Raw genomic sequence first — 27011 nt, 5'->3', positions numbered from 1 at the left:
TTAACTAACTATGCTAAAGCCTTTGACTATGTGGATTGCAACAAACTGTGGAAAATTTTTAAAGAGATGGAAATACCAGACCACCTTACCAGTCTCTCAAGAAACCTGTATGCAGGTTAAAAGCCACAGTTAGAATTGAACATGGAAGAACGGACTAGTTCCAAACTGGGAAAGGAGTATGTCAAGTGTGTACATTGTCACCCTGCTTATTTAACTTATATGTGCAGTACATCATCAGAAACCCCCAGCTGGATGAAGCACAAGCTGGAATGAAGACTGCGAGGAAAAATATCAATAACCTCAGATATGCAGATGATACCACCCTTATGGCAGAAATTGAAGAGGAAATAAAGAGTGTCTTGATGAAGGTGAAAGAGGAGAGTGAAAAAGCTGGCTTAAAACAACATTCAAAAGCTAAGACTATGGCATCCAGTCCCATCACTTCATGGCAAATAGACAGGCAACAATGGAAACAGTGACAGACTATCTTTGGGCCCCAGCATCACTGCAGATGGTAACTGCAGCCATGAAATTAAAAGATGCTTGCTCCTTGGAAGAAAAACAATGATAGACCTAGACAGTGTATTAAGAAGGAAAGACATTATTTTGCTGACAAAGCTAGTCAAAGCTATGGTTTTTCCCATAGTCATGTATGTATGTGAGAGCTGGACCAAAAAGAAGGCTGAAAGCCAAAGAATTGATGTTTATGGACTGTGATGATAAAGAACTCTTCAAAGTCCCATGGACTGCAAGGAAATCAAACCAGTCAATCCTAGAAGAAATCAGTGCTGAATATTCATTGGAGGGACTGATGCTAAAGCTGAAGTTCCAATATTTTGAGCACTGGATACAAAGGGGCAACTCATTAGAAAAGGCCCTAAGGCTGGGAAAGTTGAGGGCAAGAAGATACGGGGATGTTTGGATGGCATCACTGACTCAGTGGACATGAGTTTGAGCAAACTCTGGAAGGATCCAGTGCTGGATTACTTCAAGCCAAATAACCAAGGAGGAGGGGACAGAGTCCCAGCCCCACCTATCAGCAGATAAGTGGATTTTAAAGTTACACTGAGCACAGCCCTGATCAGAGCGAATTCAGAAATAACAGGATCTCAAAAAAAGCTTTGAGGCAAGGGTTGAGAAGAAGTAAGAAATGTTTAAAGAAATGAAAAAAACAGTAGCAGAAGTTAGAAGCAGAATAACTTAGGTAGAACACAAAAGTGACCTGGGAGACAATAGTTGAAATCGGTGCCATGAAACAGAATAAAGAAAAAAGAATGGAAATACATAACAGTATTCTAAGAAACTTCTAAGACAACATTAAGAAGTACCAACATTCACATGATATGGGTTCCAGAACAAGAAGAGAAAGGTAACAGTGACCCAAGTCCAGGAAGTGCAGAGTCCTAGGCAGGATAAACCTAAGGATAAATACCCCAAGACACACAGTAATCAAATCAATGCTTAAAGACAAAGGAAAAAATATTAAAATTAACAAAGGAACAACAACAAATAACATACAAGGGAACTCCCATAGGTTATCAGTTGATTTCTCAGCCCAAAAGGGAATGGCACAATATATTTAAAGAGATGAAAATGAAGAAGCTACAACCAAGGATATTTTACCAAGCAAGGCTCTCATCCAGATTTGATGAAAAAAATAAAAGCTTCAAAGACAAGCTATGAGAATACAGCACTACAAGACCAGCCTAAAAACAAATGTTAAAAATACTCCTGTTGGCAAAAGAGACCAGCAACTTAAAACAACCATATACACACCACTTTACCAAAATCTTACAGAAACAGCAAACCCCAAAACCACCATATTTACACACACACACAAACGAAAAAGCAACACAAACACAAAAATAAATATGGTTATCAAAAGGTAAGAGAACAAAAGAAAAAGACCAACAAAAACAAAGCAAGTAAGAAAATGGTAATAGAACATCCATGTCAATAATTTTCTTAAATGTCCTGTATTAAATTCTCCAGCCAAAACACAAACACTACCTGAATGGCTGCAGAAACAAATCTCTATATATGCTGCCTTAATGAAATCCACTACAGACTTAAGGACACATACAGACTGAAAATGAGATGGTGGGAGAAAGTAGTCTATACAAATGAAATCAAAAGAAAGCAGGAGCAGCAATACTCATATCAGACAAAAAAGAACTTAAAGACTGTTACAGGAGACAAAAAATGACATTACATAATTATCAAGGGATCTTCTCAATCCAAGAAGATAGAACCACTGTAAATATATATGCAGTCAGCATAAAAGCACCTCAATATACAAGCTAAATATTAAAAGAAAAAAAGGAAAAAAAAAACAACATGAGAAGGACTTTAACATCCACTTTTATTAATCAATAGACCACTGAGACAGCAAATAAATAAGGAAATACAATCCTGAAAAGACCCATTTGATAGATGGACCTGATTGTCACTTATACAGTATCCCATCCAAAATTCAACAGTCTTTTCACGTGCACATGGCATATTCTCCAGGATTGACCAGATACTGGGACACAAAGCAATCTTCAATAAATTTAAGAAAACCCAATTCATATCATACATCTTTTTCAACCACAACTCTTTAACATTAGAAAAAAATCTTAAAAAAAGAACAACAACAAAACACAATACATGTAGGCTACATCACATGATACTAAACAACAAATGGATTACTAAAAAATTACCTGAGGATAACTGAAAATGAAAGCACAAAAATCCAGGACTTCCCCTTAGATTAAAATGAAAATGAAATTAGAATATTCTTTAACACCATTCACGAAAACAACTCAAAACAGATTAAAGACCTAAATGTGAAACTGGATACTCAAAATTATTCTTATAGAAAAACACAGGCAGAATGCTCTGACAAAAATCACAGCAAACCCTTTTCAATCTGTCTCCCAGAGTAATGGAATTTAAAACAAAAACAAGCAAATGGAATCAAATTAAATGCTTTTGCACAGGAAAAAAAAAATGAAAACATAACCCACAGAACAGAAGAAAATATTTGTAAACACTTGTGACCAACAAGCGACTGATCTCCAAAATTTAAAAACATCTCATGTCTTAATATTATCAAAACAAACAACCCAATCAAAAAATTGGAAGATCTAAATAGACCTCCAAAGAAGTCACACGGAAGACTAAGAAACACATGAAAACCCAATTAGTTAACATCACTAACTACGTTGTTGTTGTCATCTGGTTGCTAAGTTATGTCCAACTCTTTGTGACCCCATGAACTGCACCATGCTAGGCTTCCCTGTCTTTTACTATTTCTCAGAGTTTGCTCAACCTCAGGTCCATTCAGGCATTGATGCCACCCAACCATCTCACCCTCTCTTGCCCTATTTTCCTCCAAAGGCCCACGTGACTTTCTAAGGCCCAACTGACTTCACACTCCAGGATGTCTGGCTCTAGATGAGTGACTACAACATCATCATTCTCCAGATCATTAAGACCTTTTTAAATACTTCTTCTGCATATTCTTGACACATCTTCTTAACTTCTTCTGCTTCTGTTAGGTCCTTGCCATTGCTGTCATTAGAAAAATGCAAATCAAAAGTACAAGGAGATATCATTTCACATTAGTCAAATGGACAGCATCAAAAATAACAAATGGTGGAGAGTGTGTGGAAAAAAATGGAATCCTTCTACACTACTGATGGGAATGTTAACTGGCAAAGCCTCTATGGGGGACAGTATGGCAGTTCCTTAAAAACTAAAAATAGAGCCACCATATGACCCTGCAATCCCACTTCTGGAGTTTATCCAGAGAATAACATTATCCAAACCAATAGTTAAAATATGCAAACAACCTAAATGTCCACCAATAGAGGAATGTATAAAGGATATGTGGTATAAATATCAGTCATAAAAAAGGACAAAATAATGTCATTTGCAACAACATAGATGGACCTAGCGAGTGTCACACTGAGTGAAGTAAGTCAAACTGAACACTCAGAAAAAGAAACACCATGTAATATGGCTTACGTAGGGAATTTGGGGGTGGGGGAGGGTGGGGAGAGGAATGATACAAATGAACTTATTTACAAGACACAAACAGTCTCACAGACAGAGAAAGAACTGATCCTTACCATGAAGGAACGGTGGGGAGTTTGGAATTGACATGGACACACTGCTGTATTTAAAATAGACAGGACTTAAGCCTGAGCACCACTTGCAACTAAGCCCACATGTCACAGTGATAGATCTAAACAATGTGAGAATGATTCCGCATACCCCAACTAAGACCCAAGGCAGCCCACTTAATTAATAAATTAAAAAATAAATGCTGGAGAGGGTGTGGAGAAAAGGGAACCCTCCTACACGGTAGGTGGGAATGCAAACTAGTACAGCCACTATGGAGAACAGTGTGGAGATTCCTTAAAAAATTGCAAATAGAACTACCGTATGACCCAGCAATCCCACTGCTGGGCATACACACCGAGGAAACCAGAATTGAAAGAGACACATGTACCCCCAGTGTTCATCACAGCACTGTTTATAATAGCCAGGACATGGAAACAACCTAGATGTCCATCAGCAGATGAATGGATAAGAAAGCTGTGGTACATATACACAATGGAGTATTACTCAGCCGTTAAAAAGAATTCATTTGAATCAGTTCTGATGAGATGGATGAAACTGGAGCCAATTATGCAGAGTGAAGTAAGCCAGAAAGAAAAACACCAATACAGTATACTAACACATATACATGGAATTTAGGAAGATGGCAATGACGACCCTGTATGCAAGACAGGAAAAAAGACACAGATGTGTATAACGGACTTTTGGACTCAGAGGGAGAGGGAGAGGGTGGGATGATTTGGGAGAATGGGAATTCTAACATGTATACTGTCATGTAAGAATTGAATCGCCAGTCCATGTCTGACGTAGGGTGCAGCATGCTTGGGGCTGGTGCATGGGGATGACCCAGAGAGATGTTGTGGGGAGGGAGGTGGGAGGGGGGTTCATGTTTGGGAACGCATGTAAGAATTAAAGATTTTAAAATTTAAAAAATAAAAAAAATAAAAATTAAAAAAATTTAAAAAAAAGTAAATGAATCAATAAAACTAGTTACTTTTTTTAAGCTGGTAAAAAAACTACTTTTTTAGTTGGTAAAAGAAAAAAATAAAAGGAATAACCAACAAGGTCATACTGTACAGAACATGGAACACCACTCAATATTTAATAATAACCTAAATGGGGAAAAAAAATCTGAAAAAGAATGGATAAAGGTATACCATTTTGTCTCACATCTAAAACCACCACAACATTGTTAATCAACTATACTCAATATGAAGTTAAATGTAAAAAAAAAGAAGATCAAGCAACATATTTCTTAAAGAAAAAGAGAACAATGCCAAGGTTATTTGTTAACTTCTCAAAGAAAAGGAAAAACAATCATGCATTTGTGAATAGATATACTGGATGCTGCAGTATGCAAACTGTACTTTGTAAACATAGTTGTAGATTTTGTATATATGACTACAGGACTAACAATAGTTATACAAGCTTATTTATAAAAAAAAAAACAGAAGTCCATGGCAGAAACAAGTATCGCCAATTAAAGTTAAAGTTTATTATCAAGTCCACAAAAAAACCTTGGCCAAACTCCATAATCAACAACTCCTGAACTTGAATTCTTTAAAATATATATAATGGTGGCAAGTGAATCTTATCAAACGTCTGCTGAAATCTAGTTACAATGTTTTAAAAGACTAAAATAATATATATTGTAATAAGATTTGCACACTTCATTTGCAAGGGTAACATAATGTTACAGTTAAAGGATCTCCAGAAAAACAGAACCTCATACAGTATGTTCAAGGTCTAAGCAGAACTCCAGGGGTAGGGGCTAGAGGTCGTTGTTCAGTCACTCAGGCATGATTCTTTGCAACCCCATGGTCTGCAGCACCACAGGCTTCCCTGTCCTATCTCCTCAAATTTTTGTTCATCAAGTCAGTGATGTCATCCAACCATCTTATCCTACACCACCCCTTCTTTTGCCTTCAGTCTTTCTCAGTAGGGTTAGGGTGAGGGATTGTAAACTAATTCATCAGCGAGTATTTCAACAGGTCATATTTCTTTACCTAGTGATACAAAGCTTCAGTCCATAACGATCTGGGCCATTACTAGTATACTTTTGTCTGGATTGGGTTGTTTCAATTTTCCAGTATCCTAAAATTACAAGGCACGCTGTACTAAGAGATGTCCTCAGGAATTTCCTGTATGGACATTATGCAATGCTCTACTTTCTGGCCATTATGAAACAGTATTTCAAGTTCCCCTTCCTGCCTGTCAGAATGAATCAGCAAAGCCAGAAGAGAAACTCCTTTGTCTGCTGATTCACTGTAATGTATATAACATGTCCAATTTATAAGGAAGCACTCTTAACTTTCAGTTTAATGTAATCACTAGTGATATGTCTACAAGTGAAAGCAATCCTCCTTCTGAAACTAACACCTCATCTCTTTCCAAGGAAAGCATAAAGTCATGGGGAAAGGAAGCTAAAACTGGTAGCCGGTCATTCAGAGTAATAGTAAATGGTGCTGACAAGATACCATCATGATGTCAACACAAGTTTTTCTCAACTTCAGTCCCAACTAGTAAATAACCCAGACAAGACAACACTGTAAAAACCCCAGAATATGGGGCTAAGACTGAAGAGGATTCTTGGAACTGAAACAGAAGAGAATGCCTAAGGAGGGTAAGAGGGACATTTTTATTCAGATGATAAGCAACAGTTAGAATTGGACATGGAAAAACAGACTGGTTCCAAATAGGAAAAGGACCACATCAAGGCTGTGTATTGTCACCCTGCTTATTTAACTTCTGTGCAGAGTACATCATGAGAAATGCTGGGCTGGAAGAAACACAAGCTGGAATCTAGATTGCCGGGAGAAACATCAATAACCTCAGATATGCAGATGATACCACCCTTATGGCAGAAAGTAAAGAGGAACTAAAAAGCCTCTTGATGAAAGTCAAAGAGGAGAGTGAGAAAGTTGGCTTAAAGCTCAACATTCAGAAAACGAAGATGATGGCATCGAGTCCGATCACTTCATGGGAAACAGATGGGGCAACAGTGGAAACAGTGGCTGACTTTATTTTTCTGGGCTCCAAAGTCACTGCAGATGGTGACTACAGCATGAAATTAAAAGATGCTTACTCCTTGGAAGGAAAGTTATGACCAACCTAGACAGCATATTAAAAAGCAGAGACATTACTTTGTCAACAAAGGTCTATCTAGTCAAGACTTACGGTTTTTCCAGCAGTCACGTATGGATATGAGAGTTGGACTGTGAAGAAAGCTGAGTGCCATAGAATTGATGCTTTTGAACTATGGTGTTGGAGAAGACTCTTGAGAGTCCCTTGGACTGCAAGGAGATCCAACCAGTCCATTCTAAAGGAGATGAGTCCTTGGAAGGACTGATGCTAATGCTGAAACTCCAGTACTTTGGCCACCTGATGGGAAGAATTGACTCACTGGAAAAGACTCTGATACTGGGAGGGACAGGGGGTAGGAGGAGAAGGGGACGACAGAGGATGAGATGGCTGGATGGCATCACCGACTTGATGGACGTGAGTCTGAATGAATCCCGGGAGTTGGTGATGGACAGGAAGGCCTGTGTGCTGCAATTCATAGGGTCAGAGTTGGACACAACTGAGTGACTGAACTGAACTGAACTGATACTGTCTGTCTCCCAAGTGAGCACACCAACATACCAAGAAGGCTCTACTAGGTCTACAGTTTCTACAGTGAGCAAAGGAGAATCCAAGATGGATATTCAGCTTCTCCAGCCTTGTGAATGACACTCAGAACAACCCAGTGAAGTTTTATGGGGACTGCAGGAAGAAGATGCACTGCTTAACCACTTGGGATTATAATGTAAGTGAGATCTACTAGCACTCCTATCATGGGAGACCAAGTTTTCCTTGCAGAAATGACAAGTAGAGAGCCCAGACAGTGACTCTATGATTCTACAGAGCCACTGCAAAGGCACATCTGAAGAGTTAACTCAGTGCACAATTCTGCCTGATACTGGACCCCAAACAATTAGCATTACCAGCTTTGAAGCCTTTTTATTTTCTACACTGGCAACCCATGGTTAGTTCACTGAATGGCTTCTCCATCCTGAAGCACAAACCAATCAGCAAACCCAATCACAGAATCTGGGAAGCTGCACAGTCCATCCAACAACAGTACTTACAACAGCATCTGAGCAAAGATTGAGCAATACTAGAAAGAGTAGCTGTTGGCCCCAACCGACCAGGGAATCTAGTGCCAAGTACTATCAGTTATATGAGGCATATAAGCCCAGTCTGAGCTAAGAAGCAGACTCATAAGTGCCAGGTACTGTTCTGTACAGCTCTAGTGTCATCTAATCACAAAGTCTAAACACAATATCTAGGGTCCTACAGGCCCACTTACAATGGCACCTGAGCACACAGCCCCCAGCAAAGTCCATCAAGGTAACCTACACAGCAGTCATATCTGGCCAAGAAGCTGGTGAGCAACCCTGTCATGTTAAGAGAGCCCAAGTATCAAGATCTAACAGCCAAGGAAACCATTCCACAACCCTGATCAGGCAAGGAAGCAAACTGCACAGTCATCCAAAAACTGAGTATAGGAACATGTCCCATGCTATCAGTAAGCCTGCAAGAGAATCAATGCAACTAAGGTGGCAATTCTAAAGCCAATCATATACAGAAAACAAAGTGAGCACACTCCTAACCAATTCCTATTCAGACAGGGACTGACCTCCTGATCTCAGAAGTACATAATAGCTGAACAAGAAAAAAAAAAAATCAACCCTCACTGCCTCATTGCAAGCCTCACTTGCCTAAGAAGACTATAAACTGAACTGAATTAAACTCAAGTTGAGGTAATACGTGAAGGGCTGTCTCTGCCCAAGAAAACCTGAGAAGTACAAAAGAGGAGATCACAATTTAAATATGCAAATACCACTAGCAAGGTATAGCAATTATGAAGAATCAGATAAAACTCACATCACCAAAGACTACTTAAACTTCAATAATTGACCACAGAAAAACAGACTGTCAACTGTATGACAAAGATCAGAAGTTTCTTATAGAAGAAATTTTTATTAAACTGGAATAACACATAGTAAGACCACAAAATGAAACACAAAAAACAAAAAAGAACAAAATGAAAAACTCAACAAAGAAACAGATGTATGTATACTTATGGCTGATTCATGTTGAGCAATGGCAGAAACCAACACAATATTGTAAAGCAATTATACTCTACTTGAAAATATAAATTTTTGAAAATAATAATAAAGGATCATACAAGCACAGAAAGAATTAATTTCAAGCTTTCACAGGTAATCTGAAAATTCAAAAAAGAGTGTAATTAACATATTGTTAAATGACTCTTTTCCTTTAATAATCCATTTTGATTAGTTTCAGATATGACATAAATGCTGTTCACAATTTGTACAATACATGTATAATTCTTCAAAAAACATATGAATTATTTTAAGGGTCTTTTAGTGAAGAAGTCAATAAATGAACTGAAGAGTTAAATAGAGAATTTCAAGATCAAATACAACCAAGCAGAAGAGAGAATCAGCAACCAGAAGAGAGGAATTTGAAATTATTAGGCTGGAGGAGCAAAAACAAAAGGTAAATTAAAAAAAACCAATAGGATTTAACACCCATCATCAAAGGAAACTATATACACATTTTTATGAATCCCAGAAATGGAAGACAAAGGGAGAGAAAAGTACCTGTAAAAGAAAAAACCTTCCATATCTTGGGAGAAAAATGAATATCAAATTGCTAAGTCCTAAAAGGCTTCCCTGGAGGTTTAGATGATAAAGAAACCACCTGCAATACAGGAGACCTGGTTTAAGAAGATATCCTAGAGAAAGCAATGGCTACCTACCCCCGTATTCTTGCCTGGAGAATTCCGTGGTCACAAAGAGACAGACAGAACTGAGACAGGGATAAAGTACTTTAAGTAGGTTACCTCAAGGGAATCACACCAACACATGTTATAACTGTTAAAGATAAGAAGAATTTCTAAAGCACCATGAGAAAAGTGATGTTATCTTACACAAGACTATAAGCAGATGTACCATCAAAACCTTGGCAGATAAGAAAAGAATGGGATAATACAAACAGAACACTGAAAAAAACCAGAAATACTACTCCCAAGAACTCCCCTGTTGGTCCAGCAGTTAAAGAATCCATCTTCCAATTGAGAGGACTTGAGATAACACTTCTCATCTGCAATAAGTGCAGGTGGGCTTTAGGAAGCATCACTGTGAAAAAAGTTAGTGGAGGTGATGGAATTCCAGCTGAACTATTTCAAATCCTGAAAGATGATGCTGTGAAAGTGCTGCACTCAATATGCCAGCTTAGAAAACTCAGCAGTGGCCAGAAGACTGGAAAAGGTCAGTTTTCATTCCAATCCCAAAGAAAGTCAAAGCCAAAGAATGTTCAAACCACCACACAACTGCACTTATCGCACACAATAACCAAGTAACGCTCAAAATTCTCCTAGCCAGGCTTCAACAACACATGAACCATGAACTTCCAGATGTTCAAGCTGGATTTAGAAAAGGCAGAGGAACCAGAGATCAAACTGCCAGCTTCCACTGGATCATAGAAAAAGCAAAAGAGTTCCAGAAAAACATGTACTTCTTTTTTATTGACTATGCCAAAACCTTGGACTGTATGGATCACAACAAACTGTGGAAAATTCTTCAGATGGGAATACCATATCACCTGACCTGCCTCCTGAGAAATCTGTAGCAGGTTAAGAAGCAACAGTGAAAACTGAACATGGAAGGACAGACTGGTTCTGAAGCTGGAAAGGAGTACATCAAGCCTGTATATTGTTACCTTGTTTACTTAACTTTTGTGCAGAGTATATCATGTGAAATTCCCAGCTGGATGAAGCACAAACTGTAATCAAGATTGCTGGGTGAAATAACACCACCCTTATGAAAGAAAGCGAAGAAAAACTAAAGAGCCTCCTGACGAAAGTGAAAGAGGAGAGTGAAAAACTTGGCTTAAAGCTCAACATTCAGAAAACTAAGATCATGGCATCCAGTCCCATCATTTCATGGTAAACAGATGGGGAAACAATGGAAGCAGTGAGAGACTTTATTTTGGGGGGCTCCAAAAGCACTGCAGATGGTGTCTGCAGTCATGAAATTAAAAGACACCTGCTCCTTGGAAGAAAAGCTATGACCAACCTAGACGGCATATTAAAAAGTAGAGACTTTCCTTTGCCAACAAAAGTCCATCCAGTCAAAGCTACAGTTTTTCCAAGAGTCATGTATGGATGTGAGTCTTGGACTATGAAGGAAGCTGAGCACCAAAGAATTTATGCTTTTGAACTATAGTGTTGGAGAAGATTCTTGAGAGTACCCTGGACTGAAAGCAGATCCAATCAGTCCATCCTAAAGGAAATCAGTCCTGAAATTCATTGGAAGGACTGATGAAGCTGAAGCTCCAATACTCTGGTCACCTGATGTGAAGAGTTGACTCATGGGAAAAGAGCCTGATGCTGGGAAATATTAAGGCTGGCAGAAGGGGATGACAGAGGACTTTGTGGTTGGATGGCATCATTGATTCAATGGACATGAGTTTGAGTAAGCTCTGGAAGTTGGTGATGGACAGGGAGGCCTGGCATGTGGCCGTCCATGGGATCACAGAGAGTCAGACATGACTGAATGACTGAACTGAACTATACACTGCTACTGAGAATATAAATTTGTATAATCATTATGGTAAATAGCATGGAGGATCCTCAAAAAATTAAAAATACAATTACTACATGAATAGCATTTCATTTGGGGTAAATAGTTAAATAAAAACCTTAGTTATTAGCTGAGAAAATATCTACCTCACAAGGTTTCATTACATACCATTATTTATAATAGCCAAGATATAGAAACAACTTAAGTGTCCATGGATGGATGAAGAAAATGTGATACATACACACAGATAAACAGAATACTACTTGGCTACAGAAAAGAAGAAAACTCTCCAATTTGCTACAACATGAATGATCTTGAGGGTATTATGGTAAGCAAAACCATTCAGAAATAAACACATAATATGTTATCTCACTTACATGTGGAATTCTTAAAAAAACAAACTCACAGAACAAATTGGTGTTTGCAACAGAAGAGTGAAAGTAACTGAATGAAGGTAAACAAAAAGTTAAAAATTCTAGTAATAAATAAATCATGGGGATGTAACGCCTGTAATCAATACTGTGCCATATACTTGAGTATCACCAAGAAACTGTATTTTTAATATTCTCACAGGAAAAAATTTTAGCTATATGAGGTGATGGATGTTAGCCAAATTTATTTTGGTTATCATTATACTGTACAAATAAATACATATGCACATATTTGTATATATATGCAATTCAGTCATTATGATGTACACCATACATTTTATACAATGTTATGCATCTCTTCTATTAATAACAAAGTGCTCTCCTTCCATGGTGGAGACTGTTCAATGTCATCAATTTATCATCAGATAACTTGCTGATGTCTTGGAAAATGGTGCCACGTGGGGAATTCACTCTTGATTCCTGCTGTTCACAAGCTGGACATTCAGTGGCCATAGGCAGAACAGTTTTGATGAATGAAATCCATGTTGCTGAGACCAGTATATAGCCTATAACCTTGCCACTGTGCAAACCCTGCCCTTGGGCAAATTACTCATTAGCCCAATGGGTGATGACACAGTTGACCAGGACAAGAGCCTGACTGCTATTTATATCGTCAGTCATTATATCCATTATTGAAATGATTCTCAGTTGAGGTGAACCTTTGGTGAGTACTTTACATGAAATATAGATACCATGTTTTTTTCCTTCATTCAGAGAAGTTAAAATATGTCTTCTCTTCCCCCAATCTGACCAATTTTCAGTCTCATTCCTTCCATGTCCCTGACCATCTAATCAAAACTACTGGACACATAACGAATCAGTATATAATTATACAACTGACTGTTACTCCTTCCAAGGAAAGTGCACAGTCAGCTACACTGGAAGGATTATTATAGAAGTATTCCATGAATAACAAAACCTTCACAGAGGTCTATGCCATCATTGTCCAGTTACTATATCAAGATATATGCAAATAACTTTCCTTTTCAAATAAAGTCTAAACAGAATTTTAGCCATGATCTTTTTAAATAACAGTTACTGTTACACTTTGATTCTTCTCTGGAAGTCAGCTAAAGGCAGGAATGCTTTGTGGTGGCATCACAGTCCCAGTATTCTTATTTTTAATGAGAACTTAATTACTTGCATGGGTTCACAAAGAGTCGGACATGACTGAGCAACTGAACTAAATTGAACTGAAGTGAATTACTTGCATAGTTTTAAAAAGAATCTGTTTGGGACTTCCCAAACTCCAGTCTAGTGGTGTGGGGCAGTCTACTGGTTGAAACTTTACCTTCAAATGCAGAGGGTGTTCACTTTTCACTTTCACGCATTAGAGAAGGAAATGGCAACTCACTCCAGTATTCTTGCCTGGAGAATCCCAGGGACAGAGGAGCCTAGTGGGCTGCCATCTATGGGGTCTCACAGTCTGACATGACTGGTGACTTAGCAGCAGCAGCAGCAGAGGGTGTGGGTCTGATCCCTGATCAGGGAGCTAAGATCATAGCCAAAAAACCAAAACTTAAAACAGAAGCAAAATGTAACAAATTCAATAAAAACTAAAAAACAAAACAAACAAAAAAACCCTCTCTTCCTTGAAAGTGATACTATTGAAAACAACGATTATAATACCAAACTTTTGACTTGAACGTTTGTGAATGACATGTGCACTGAAATTACATAATCCAAGAGACTGGAACTATGAAGCCACTGCTTCCCTGTGAAAAAATGGCCTGAACCCTGGCTAATCAGGTTGCGGAGCTTACCAGCGTAGGTCACTTACTGGAGAGCTCAGAAACCTTAGGATATTTTGAGAACACTAGAAAAAAGAATTCAATCAAATCTCTACACTGCAGGCAAAATGCTGCGTTGCGTTTCTAGCTTGATTTCCTTGAATATGACAGACTTTTAAAAATCTAATCTGAGATTTCTTTTTTTTTTTAACTTCTCAATATTGTATTGGTTTTGCCATATATCAACATGAATCCGCCACGGGTGTACACATATTCCCAATCCTGAACCGCCCCCCCCCATCTCCCTCCCCATACCATCCCTCTCGGTCATCCCAGTACACCAGGCCCAAGCATCCTGTATCTTGTATCGAACCTAGACTGGCAATTCATTTCTTATATGATATTATACATGTTTCAATGCCATTCTCTAATCTGAGATTTCTTATGAAAAGTTCCAGGAAACAAATTCAAAACATATTTGTGACCAATAAACTACTTGTACCACCCCTATGTATCAAGCAATATTCAATGAAACTACTGATTTTATAAACAAAGTGTACTGACTTTGATTCCTCATAAAGTAGATGGCGGAAAAAAACGTTTACAATGGAAAACTATAAAGCTATCATTTTGGATTCAGCCTTGCATGTTTGCTACTCCATGACATATAACGAATTCCTCCAATAACTGGCACACTGTTTCTATTCTGTCTCTAAGTCACGTTTGACTTTTTGTAACCCCACAGACTACAACACACTAGGCTCCTCTGTCCTCCACTATCTCCAAGCATTTGCAACAAACTCATGTTCATAGAATTGGTGATGTTATCCAAGCACTTCCTTCTCTGTTACCCTTTCTCCTTTTGCTTCCAATCTTTCCGAGTATTAGGTTCTTTTCTTGTGAGCTGGCTCTTCACATCAGGTGGCCAAATACACTGAAACTTCAGCTTTACCATCAGTCCTTTCAATGAGTATTCAGGGTTGATTTCTTTTAAGATTGACTGGTTTGATCTCCTTGCTGTTAAAGAGACTCTACGGTCTTCTCCAACACCATAGTTTGAAAGCATCAATTATTTGGCACTCAGCTTTCTTTATGGTCCAACTCTCACATCCATACATGACTACTGGAAAAACCACAGCTTTCACTATATGAACTTTTGTCAGCAAGGTGATTCTCTGCTTTGTAATACACTAAATTTGTCACAGATTTTCTTCCAAGGAGTAAGTATCTTTTTAATTTACTGACTCCAGTCACCATCCACAGTGATTATAGAACCCAAGAAAATAAAATCAGCCACTGCTTCTACTTTTTTGCCATCTATTTGCCATGAAGTGATAGGACCAATGCCTAAATGTTTCCAAATTTTCTCCATTCTGATGTGGAATAATGCAGAACTAAAACTGCGTTTTACCCAGATCTCTGAGAGCTAGGTAACATTAACTAAATTTCAAAGAAACTACCATAACATTATAAATGAAATAGCTTTGTGCTTACTGCGGACTCTGTCATAAACTGTATCATCACAACTCCAACTAGTAGTTCTATGTAATTTTCCTGTTGTCAATACTCAATCTTTGAGTCTAGCATCTGTAAATCTTGATTAACTGTCCTCTGGCATTAGCATCTAGATTTTTAACACTTACTCTTTGTGTTTATGTTATGCTCACATAAAGTACCCCTCCTTAAATGCTTACTGCCTCGCACTATACAATGTTGTTTCTACCATCTGACTCAACAGATGATTCAGCTTGTCCTAAATGTACAAAAGACTATAGAACAAGAAATGAAATTACCTATTTTTCTAAGAAAGATGTCTCTTCAGACCATTAAACAACAGTGGAAACAAAGTTTACTCAAATTCCTCAAACTGTTCCTAGGAACATCTGCCTAATTCCTTCTAACATCCTTAACAAAAACGCTAACTGGGTATAGCAAAAGTGCCTCATCCTGTGTATGTGAATGCCTATAATACCTAATTGAGGTTTCTCATCTTCCACTATTTACCAGGTGATAACCTAATCAATCTTTAATAAGGATGGCTTAGCCTAAAGAGACTTATTATTTCCTTAAGTAGTTTTTCATATGCTGATCTTCACAGGGCTCCTTGGCTATAAATTGTTACTTTTTCAGCTGTAATTAGAATTGAGCTTAATTTTTCATTGAGTAGCTTTTCCCCAATAGCAGTAGCATTTAATAGTATTCCCTCTTTAATTCCTATCCTCCTTTGTCAAAAAACAACAAAAACAGACAGCAAAGTAATTCCCTTCCTTGATCGATGATACACAAGCATGAAAATGAAAAAGGCGATTTGATCATTCTGATGTCCCCTTCAAAGGAATCATTATTTTTTATCTCCTATGGAAGAATTCCTCCTCTAGAAAAACTACCTCTAACACATTCCAGAATGAAGTTGTGGGTACAAAAAAGAAAAATGTTGCAACTGGGTCACTACACTAACAGTCAGTGGTGCCACTGCCATTTCCACTTTGCCTGCTGGACCAACATACCTATCATAAAAACCACCACCAATTCAGAGCATTATAAATCTCCTGGTGAAGGAAATGGTGGTGCTCGGAGATCACTGTAAATTGTTACTGTATTGACAGGAGAAGGTCTTTGGAGTGGCCAACCACTGAACTGTGAGAAAAAGAGAGAAAAAAATCTTTTCTCAAGGAATTGAGCATGCAAAAGGCATTTTCACTGTTCTGTCAGGATCATGAAGAGCTTGTCACTGAAATTTACAACCTCTGGGGTCCCTTGCTCTACTTCTTTTCCAGTGAAATTCCTCACTTTAACACAACACTAGGTAGATTACCATGAAATTAAAGGCATTCTGTAACTCCACAGATGTCACTTTAGACTCCCCAGTGCAAACCAATATCCTGGTACATTTCTATCTTAATGTGGACAAAATGCTGACACTTTGATAATGGAAGCAGTCCACTGTAATAAATCTGGCACTGAGTAGCTGCATGAATATGTCACAGAATGGTACCATACCTGGTACACTAGGCACTGGGAATTCATGGATGAAAGCCCATGGTGCTAATCCCATGCAGAACTTTGTCTCTGCCTCTAATAAATCTCTCATGAGCCCTGTTGAACAATGACGGATGTGGTAGGGAAGAGTCTCTGCTAACACCCTTTTCATTAAGAATACCAATGGATGTATAGTAGAGAATGCCAAAAGAGAGAAAAGACAAAAAAAAAAAAAAAAATTCAATAACTAACAGCTAAAAACTTCTGAAATTTCACACAAAACTTTAACCAGTGAGTCCGTAAGTTCAACTAAAACTAATCAGAATAAAGGAAGAGAGATTCAAAGACAGATTGTAATAGAAAATGCTGAAGTCAAGGACAAGGAGGAAATTCTAAAAGCAGTAAGAAAAAAAAAATCCTACAAAATAAAACAAAAACCTAATTGTTAGATTAAAAATTGGTTTGTCCTCACATACCATGATGGACAAAGGCAATGCTCAAAGAATACAAGATGTCAATCAAGAATCTTCCACCTCAGCAGAGCTTTTAACTATGAAGGCTTGATTACTGTTAGTCACCTAGTTGTGTCCTACTCTTTGTGACCCTAGGGCCTGTAGCCCACCAGGCCCCTATGTTCATGGGATTCCCCAGGCAAGAATATTAGAGCAACTGCCATTTCCTTCTTCAGGAGATCTTTCCAACCCAGGGAACAAAGCTTAGTCTCCTGCACTGAAGGTAGATCCTTTAACATCTGAACCATTAGGGAATCCTTACAGAGCTTGTAACTATGCAGACTAAATAAATATAAGAGAGAGAAAGAATTCACTGTAAACACACTCATCTTACAACAAATATTACAAATGGTTCTACAGAAATTTTTTAGGCTTACAGTAAGCAACTATGTTAAAACCTTTGACTGTGTCAATTACAACAAACTGTGGAAAATTCTTAAAGAAATGGGACTAACAGGCCACCTTACTTGCCTCCTGCAAAACCTGTATGCAAGTGAAGAACCAGACATGGAACAATGGACTGGTTTGAAATTGGGAAACTAGTATGTCAAGGTTGTATACTGTCAGCCTGCTCATTTAAATTCTATGCAGTGTACACCATACAAAATGCCAAGCTGGGTGAAGCACAAGCTGGAATCAAGATTATCAATAATCTCAGATATGCAGATGACATCACCCTTATGGCAGAAAGTGAAAAAGGAACTAAATAGCCTCTTGATGAAAGTGAAAGAGGAGAGTGACAAGGCTGGCTTAAAACTGAACAGTGAAACAAAGATCATGGCATCTGGTCCCGTCACTTCACAGCAAACAGATAGGGAAACAATGTAAAGAGTGATAGACTCTATTGTCTTGAGCTCCAAAATGGTGCAGATGGTGACCAATGGCTGCAGCTATGAAATTAAAAGATGCTTGCTCCTTAGAAGAAAAGTTATGTCACTACTAGAAGTATATTAAAAAGCAGAGACATTACTTTGCCGACAAAGTTCCAGCTAGTCAAAGCTATGGTTCTTTCAGTGCTCACGTACAGATGTGAGAGTTGGACCAGAAATGTCTTATTTCTGGAAGAAAGGATGCTTCTAAACTGTGGTGCTGGAGAAACCACTACAGAGTCCCTTGAACAGCAAGGAGATCAAACCAGTCAATCCTAAAGAAAATCAACTCTGAATATTCACTGCAAGGACTGATGCTAAAGCCCCAACACTCTGGCCACCTAATAGGAAGAGCCAACTCATTAGAAAAGACCCTGATGCTGGGGAAGATTGAAGTCAGAAGAGGACAAGGTGGTTGGATGGCATCACGGTTCAATGGACATTAGTTTGAGCAAGCTCCAAGAAGCTGTGAAGGAAAGGGAGCTTGGTGTGCTGTAGTCCACGGAGCTGGAAAGAGTCTGACACAACTGAGCGACTAAACAACAAAGTATACTTATCAGTTTTTCAAAGACAAAAAAGGATGTAATTACCTATAATTATACAGGCATGGTACATGAAGATTGCATTTTTTCCCCCTTCATTATGTCCTCCTGATTTAAAAACTGTTTAAGCATTCTCCATATAACTGTATTAAGTCAAAAAGATATAGTAACAAATTATTCTTAATGACAGAACAAATCAATTAAGTGGACTACAGATAAGACTCCAGATGATAAGTCAAATATGCAAGAAAAAAATCAAGAAACAAAAATGAGAACTTAAAAGGCTAAAATACAAAAGCTGAACACACATTTTTACAGCTCAACAAATTACATAAATTAATATTATAACTATGTATTTGGACTGCAAGGAGATCCAACCAGTCCATCCTAAAGGAGATCAGTCCTGGGTGTTCACTGGAAGGACTGATGTTGAAGCTGAAACTCCAATACTTAGGCCACTTGATGCGAAGAGCTGACTCATTGGAAAAGACTCTGATGCTGGGAAAGACTGAAGGCAGGAGGAGAAGGGGACGACAGAGGATGAGATGGTTGGATGGTATCACCGACTTGATGGACATGAGTTTGGGTGAATTCCGGGAGTTGGTGATGGACACGGAGGCCTGGCATGCTACAATTCATGTGGTCACAGAGTCGGACAAGACTATGAACTGAGGGTTCTGGTTGGGACATGCTACCTCCCCTGGGTACCATGCTGTGTGCACGGGGTACCTGGCCATACTCCTGCTGAGCAACTGAACTGAACTGATATACTATTACATAACTTTCTCACAACACAAATAATTGTTGAAGCTGCAACAAATAAAAGAACAGGGTACATAAAGCTCTATAAGATTACTGTTTCTTTATCTCACAGGAACTACAGTAATATAAATTCAAATAAATTCATTAATGAGCACACTTCAAGTAACAGGGCAAACACTGAGAAAGTAACACACTAATGAAAAATAAAAATAAATTAGGCTATATTTAAAAAATCTGCTTTATGCAGTAAAGTAAAAATAGAAGAAAAAGACAATGGTTCATGGCTCAATGATAAAGAATCCACCAGCCAGTGCAGGACATGCAGGTTTAATCACTGATCCGGAAAGATCCCATAAGTGATTAAGTATGCATCACAACTACTGAGCCTGTGCTCTAGAGCCCTGGAGCTGCAGCTACTAAGTACATGAGCCCTAGAGCCTGTACTTCACAGCAAGAAAAGCCACCACAATAAGAAGCCTATGTACCACAGAAAAGAGCAGCTCCTGCTTGCTGCAGCTAGGGAAAACCTATAAAAAAAAAAATACTCAGCACAGTCAAAATAAATTTTTAAATTATTTTAAAAAAATTTTAAAGTAATAGTAAATTACTTTAAAAATTAGTTTTTTTAAAGTACAGTGGCAGATGTATAAAATAGGAACATGAAACAAAACTGGACTAAATAGTCAGAACACACAAATTATCAGACTTTATAAGATTAAAAGATCCAACCATATACTCTCTTTAGGAGGCATTCTTTAGATTCAAAAATATAGACTCTATAAACAGAAAAGATGAAAAACAAAACACCATGAAAACAATAATTATAAAAGTTACGGAATGGCTATACTAGTATTAAACAAAATTCTTCAAAATGAAAAAAATGTTAATAGAAATAAAGGAGGACATAAAAGAATTAATCTCTGTATTTTAATCCAAAAGTTGTTAAGATGGTAAATCTTACATTCTCAAGACAAAAAGAAATGGTAATCATGTTACATGATGGAGATGCTGGTTAATGCTACAGTGTTAAATGCTTTGCTACAAAGGCATCACACTAACGCACCATATATCTTAGACAAACAGCATTACATGTACTTCACAGCTCAAAAATTTTGTCAATTTTATCTCAAAAAATTTTACATCAGTTATATCTCCAAACATACAGCAACTCTAAAGACACTTGTGCTGAACAAAATATGACACAAAACCTATAAAAATGACCCCAAAATAAGCAAATCATCAATACCTGGAGTCTTCAATCTCATTCAATACAGACAGTACAATGAGAAAGAAGATAAAATAGATAACTCAAAACTTATAACCCACCAAACTTAACAAATATTTAAAGACTACTTCAAATGAAAAAAGATATACATATTCCTCTCATGCACATTAAACATTCCCCAAGATAGAATAAATAGTATGCTGCAAACAAAATCCAAGTAAAAGAGTTGAAATAATATAAAACACATCTTTGATGTTTTTTAAATATTAAGAGAAAATGTAGAAGTCAAACAATATATTCCTAAATAATTAAGAAATCAAACTATGATTAAAAGAAATAGTATGTAAAGTATGGTGTATACTTAGTCACTCAGTCCTATCCAACTCTTTGCAACCCCATGGACAGTAGCATATCATATCAGGCTCTTTTTGCAACCCCATGGACAGTAGCATATCATATCAGGCTCTTCTGTTCATGGGATTTCCCAGGCAAGAATGCCCTCTTCCAGGGTATCTTCCCAACTCAGGGATCAAACCTAGATCTCCTGTACAGAAAGCAGATTCTTTACTGTCTGAGCCAGCAAGGAAGCCCAAGAATACTGGAGTAAAGTATGGTGCCAACACAGGAACAGTCTTAAACAGAAGTGAAAGTCTAGAAATAAACCAAACATTTGCAGGCAAGAAACTTGATAATGGTATCAAGACCACCGTTAAGGAAACCATTTTCTTTCTAAAAAACACTGCTGTTAGCACAACCAGCAATTAATTAAGTTGAAACCTTACTTCATATTATACAAAAATAAATTAATTAAAAATGATCAAGAAGCTAAAAGTAGGAGAGAAAATCTTTATGGATTTAGCTTTGAAAGAAAAAATGAAGACAAATCTTTGTGACTTGCATGGTATTAAGCATGTTGGAGAAACAAATGAAGAAAAATAATACATGGGAATGGAATACAGTATAATCACTCTAAGTCAACATATCATCAAAAAGTTAAAAGCACAGCTAATTCAATTCTGAGGTATATTTCTGAAAAGAATGAAAATATGTCTTCAAACAAAGAAATGGATATGAATGGTCACAGCAGTGTGATTCTTTATAACCTAGGAGGAAAGATAGCAGATAGCCATCAACAGATAATGGAATAAACAAAATGATCATCGATAAACTGTAAGTTACAGTCCTAAAAAAGAATGAAATAGTAACAACATGTGCAACCACGGAGATAAACCTTGAAAACATCTTTTTTTAAAAGTCATTCCAGACTAGACAAACATATATAATACAAAACAAATGGACAATTTCTTTGGTCAGCGATAGTGGGGTTTGGGAGACAGAATAAGTGGTCTCATTTTTGTATGCTAAAAATATATTAAACATCCTAAAATTCACTGTGGTAAAGAATACACAAACTGTGAATATATACTACTGCTGCTACTGCTGCTGCTGCTGCTGCTGCTGCTAAGTCGCTTCAGTTGTGTCAACTCTTGTGCAACCCCATAGATGGCAGGCCATCAGGCTCCACCATTCCTGGGATTCTCGAGGCAAGAACACTGGAGTGGGTTGCCATTTCCTTCTCCATGAATATATACTAATAGTATACTAATAGTAATAGATTCTGCTACTCTAAGAATCTAAATAAACTTATGCAAATATTTTCAGATTAAATAAACCTTCATATTTAACTGTTTCCTTCTACTCCAAGTACTTCCTAAAAGGCAGCAACACTTTTACTTACAATTAGGATCAACATATGAGTTTTCAAAGTCTTTGGGTAATCTAAAATTTCCCTTCCAGGCAACAAAACACTGTTTATAACTAATCCCTATAGTAATTATATGATATTATAGGTTATATCCCATTACAAGATACATTTGCTTTGTGACTCAGAATAATGACACATATTGCTGAAAAGCAACCTATCAGCTATCAGTGTCACACTGGAAAGTACATGCATTCAAAGATTAATCTGCTAACTAGTTCGACTTTACTGTTTAAGATAACATAGTAGATATTTCATTCTTACACATAATTCTCACTTAGACTTTCTAAAATGGATGGCTTTAATTTTGCTCAGAGATCTAATCATAGACAAACTGTACAAACAAATCATTCTTAGCTTTCACAGCCTAATCCAGCAATCTTCAGAATCACCACCATCAACCCTTCAATTATTTCCAGTTACAAACTTAAAAAGGTTTTTTTAAGCTTGATACTTCGAATTTTATTAAAATATCAGGTAGAATGTCTTTTTAATGTCAGAAATGTACTTACTAAGAACATTACCTTCACACAAAACAGGTGGCACAAAATAATACCTTTCTCTTTTACCACATTTCCTACTTAAAATTAGTATAGTTAATGATTTGCCCCAAAATAAGAAAACAACATTGGCATTCAAATGTGTACGAACCTTCCAGTAGTCAGATTGCAAACTGTAGTATCTCTGATATGCAGATAATGCTGAAAAAGGAAAAATAGTCAAATTATATCCTATTCAAAAATTCATAACACAGATATTAATATTTTAATATAAACTGCCCATCAGTCCTGCCTCTCAGCAAAACAGGGACTATTAAATACAGTAAATCTTTAAAGTTTATGCCCTACCAACTTACTCATCTACAGAAATAAATTATGATAGAAAAAATTATCTACAGGAGATCAGGTATATAAACAATCATCAAACCAGATCCTTGCACTTACATGTAAAAATCTCCTTTTTGAAGCTCCACCTCTTAAAAAAAAATTATTTACATATTCATTTATTTATTGCTGTGCTGGCTCTTCATTTTTGCATAGGCTTTTCTCTAGTTTCAAAGGCAGGGGCTACTCTCTAGTTGCTGTTCCAGTGGCTTCTCTTACTGTGGAGTACAGGCTATACAGCTCATGGGCTTCATTAGATGCAGTTCCCAGGCTGCACTGAACAGGCTCAACAGACGTAGCACAGGGCCTTAACTGCCCCAAGGCATGTGAGATCTGTCCAGATTAGCTACTGAACCTGTGTGCCTTGCATTGGCAGGGTATTCTTTATCACTGAGTCACCAAGGAAGCCCAAACAAATATAAAATTTTGACAATTTAATTCACTTGATTTCCTTCCTCAATCAAGTCTCATAGAATGTTTCTAAAACTGTTATTACATATATAATGAATTTTCTCAAAATGCATCAATTTCCAGAAAAATAAAACCACAGCTCTAACAAACGCTTGTTTCTGGTGCTTCCCTTCAAAGAATCAACATTATCTTGAGCTACTAGCTTCAATTTCATTCCAAGATGGCCATTCCCATGCTCTCTAAATCATCTGAAGGCATTAAAAGGCTAAAATGACATAAAAAGGCTCTTGTCTGCCTAAAAAAGGGCTTATATAAGGTAAAAAGGTCAATATGAAGTCACATAAGTGTACTGGAGTTAGGGGGGACAATTTTTAAAAACTAAAAATAGGAAACTCCATATCACTCCAGGGAAATAAAAATGTCTTTAATTCATTTGTTAAAGTTCCAAAGGGAGAACATTTAGGAATGAAAACTGCCTTAAAATCAAAGTAAAATGAACATACTGAAGTAACAAAGGGAAGAACAGATTTTATATGGGTTTGGTACCATTGAGAACTTCCATATTTTGGACAAACATTTTTATGAATTTCAGATATCTTCCTTCCAGTCTCATAAACATTATTGAGTATCCTTTCATGAAAATAACTACACAGAGTTAAGGGGGAAAAAGTTTAATAAGGGAAACTTGCTTTTTCAAATACTATCATAAAGTTACAATAATTGGAATTTCAAAACAACCAAATGTACGTTTAAAAGACAATAATATTTATGACAATGATCTCATACACCACATTCCCATTTTAAGTCTAAGAACAAAATGACTTATAATATTTGTTTTTACAACAAGAATTTAAAAGGCTAAAGCTAACACAGGGTACGAGAGCAGTCATTAACTGAGAAAAATTACCCTAGAAACAAGGGTCACGCTACAAAAGTTCACTGTAGTATGCTTGAAATCTGAAAACATCCCTGGGCTCCCAGACAGAGGAGTAGCCCCACAACATTGTGCCGCAAAACACTGTGAGACTTATAGGGGCCCATAATGTCTGTCTGAGAAAAATCTCCACAAGCTTCTGAGAAAATAATGGTAAAAAGAACAATTTTTAAAAACTCTTTCCTTTGTATTGGGGTATACCTGATTTACAAAATGATGTGTTCCTTTCAGGTGAACAGTGAAGGGACTCACCATCATACACAGGTTTCCATTCACCCCCAGTCTCTCCTTCCATTCAGGCTGCATATGATATTTAGCAGATGTCCCTGTTCTGTACAGCAGGTCCTTGCTGGTTCACCATTCTAAACATCGTAGTGTGTCCGTGTCCATCCCAAACTCCCTGACTATCCCTTCCCCCATCCTTTCCCTGGGGGAACCACAAGGTTATTACAGAGTATTGAGCAGAGTTCCCTGTGCTGCCCAGCAGGTCCTTGTTGGTTCTCCTTGTTAAATACAACCCTGTGTCCATGTCCATCCCAAACTCCCTGACTATTCCTTCCTCCTGGGAACCATAAGGATATTAGAGAGTATTGAGCAGAGTTCCCTGTGCTGTACAGCAGGTCCTTGTTGGTTCTCCATGTTAAATACAGCAGTGTGTCCATGTCCATCCCAAACTCCCTAACTATCCCTTTCCCCATCCTTCCCCCTGGGAACCATAAGGTTATTACAGAGTATTGAGCAGAGTTCCCTGTGCTGTCCAGCAGGTCCTTGCTGCTTCTCCGTGTTAAATGCAGCAGTGTGTCAATGTCCATCCCAGACTCCCTAACTATCCCTTCCCCAATCCTTCCCCCTGGTAACGATAAGGTTATTAGAGTATTGAGCAGAGTTCACTGTGCAGAGTTAATTCTCTGTGCTATATCATAGGTCTTTGCTGATTATGAAAACAAACAATTTTTGAATAGCCAAGAGCATTCTGTTCTTCTTAACAACCGGGAAATTTAAAGTAGATATTCAACTCCAGCCCACTCCAATTATCCTATCTATTCTAGAGAGAGGAAAACAACCAAGAAATTTTTATGCAGTTCACTTTCCAAAGGCGTAGACTAACTAAAAAGACTAAGACTGAGGACACTTTCCTCTATGCCAACATCCTATATACCATTAGTGAAGGCCTATTTACAGAGCTTCTTTATACCTGGAATACCAAGGTCAGATATCAAGAAAATATTACAAATCACACACAACCCACATGAAAGAGGAATAGAAGGAAGGAGAGGGAGGAGGAGCAGAAAGAGGCACAGCAAACATCAGAACAAGATGTAACAATGATGCTGAAATGACCAGATCAGGGAATTTAAAGTGACTACAACTAATATGCGAAGAATATTTAAACAATATATAAAGTGGACAGTATACTAGAATGCTGAAACAATGTAAGTAGAGAACAGGAAGGACAACACTTTCAAGGAGAAATGTTAAAGATCAGAAACACTTTTAAAAAAGATATGAGATTAGTACGTGGTTGTATACTGCTGAAGAAACAATATCTGACATAGAGGACTTATCAAAAAACAAGAAACAGGGAACACTAGGGAGAAAAAAAGAAAAAAATACACAGGGTTGTGGGACAATTTAAAAAGGTATAACTGTGTTACTAACAAAAGATAAATAAATATGATACTATCAAATGATAAAGAGAGCACAGGAATTATTTGGAACAATGAATGAGAATTTCCCCAAAATTAATATAAGGCAATAAGCCATATATCCAGGAAGCATGATGAATATCAAGCATGTAAAATGTCCACAGCAACAAACTACACTGAGGTATATTATTTTCAAACTGCAGAAAATGAAAGCTTTAAGATTAAATAAAACATGGATAAGAAGGCTGATGTATCTTTTGTTCTGATCTTTTACTGTAATAACAGTAACTGTATTGACTGATGTCTTGAGAGAGGAAAGAGTAGCAACAGGAATGATGACAACAGAAACACTCAGGAAAAGGTAATCAAACTTATCTTCAGTCACCAAAGACAATTACTGAAACACATAAAGAAAAGGGAAAGCCAAGAAAACAAGATGCTTTAGAAACTGTTGATGAGGTTTTTGATGATATTAGAAAGATTTATGACAGAAAAAGCTAACTCTAATACTGAAAGGATCCTTGAAATCATAGTGCTCTGATAACTGATATCACAACCCCTTTTA

At 37.4% G+C, this 27011-nt stretch overlaps 1 protein-coding gene across 7 annotated transcripts in view; it reads right to left on the bottom strand.

The window, feature by feature from the left end:
- LOC108634619 (lysine-specific demethylase 6A-like) overlaps positions 1-27011 on the bottom strand; it is a 182388-nt gene that overhangs the window by 105949 nt on the left and 49428 nt on the right. For all 7 annotated transcript variants that reach the window (XM_018044664.1, XM_018044665.1, XM_018044667.1 and 4 more), the window contains exon 4: positions 23223-23272. In XM_018044664.1, coding sequence (XP_017900153.1) covers positions 23223-23272 — 50 coding nt within the window. The remainder of the gene's footprint in view (positions 1-23222; positions 23273-27011) is intronic.

The sequence above is a fragment of the Capra hircus genome, unplaced genomic scaffold, assembly GCF_001704415.2.
Source record: "Capra hircus breed San Clemente unplaced genomic scaffold, ASM170441v1, whole genome shotgun sequence".
Taxonomy (NCBI): domain Eukaryota; kingdom Metazoa; phylum Chordata; class Mammalia; order Artiodactyla; family Bovidae; genus Capra; species Capra hircus.
This window is presented reverse-complemented; position numbering and strand designations above follow the sequence as displayed.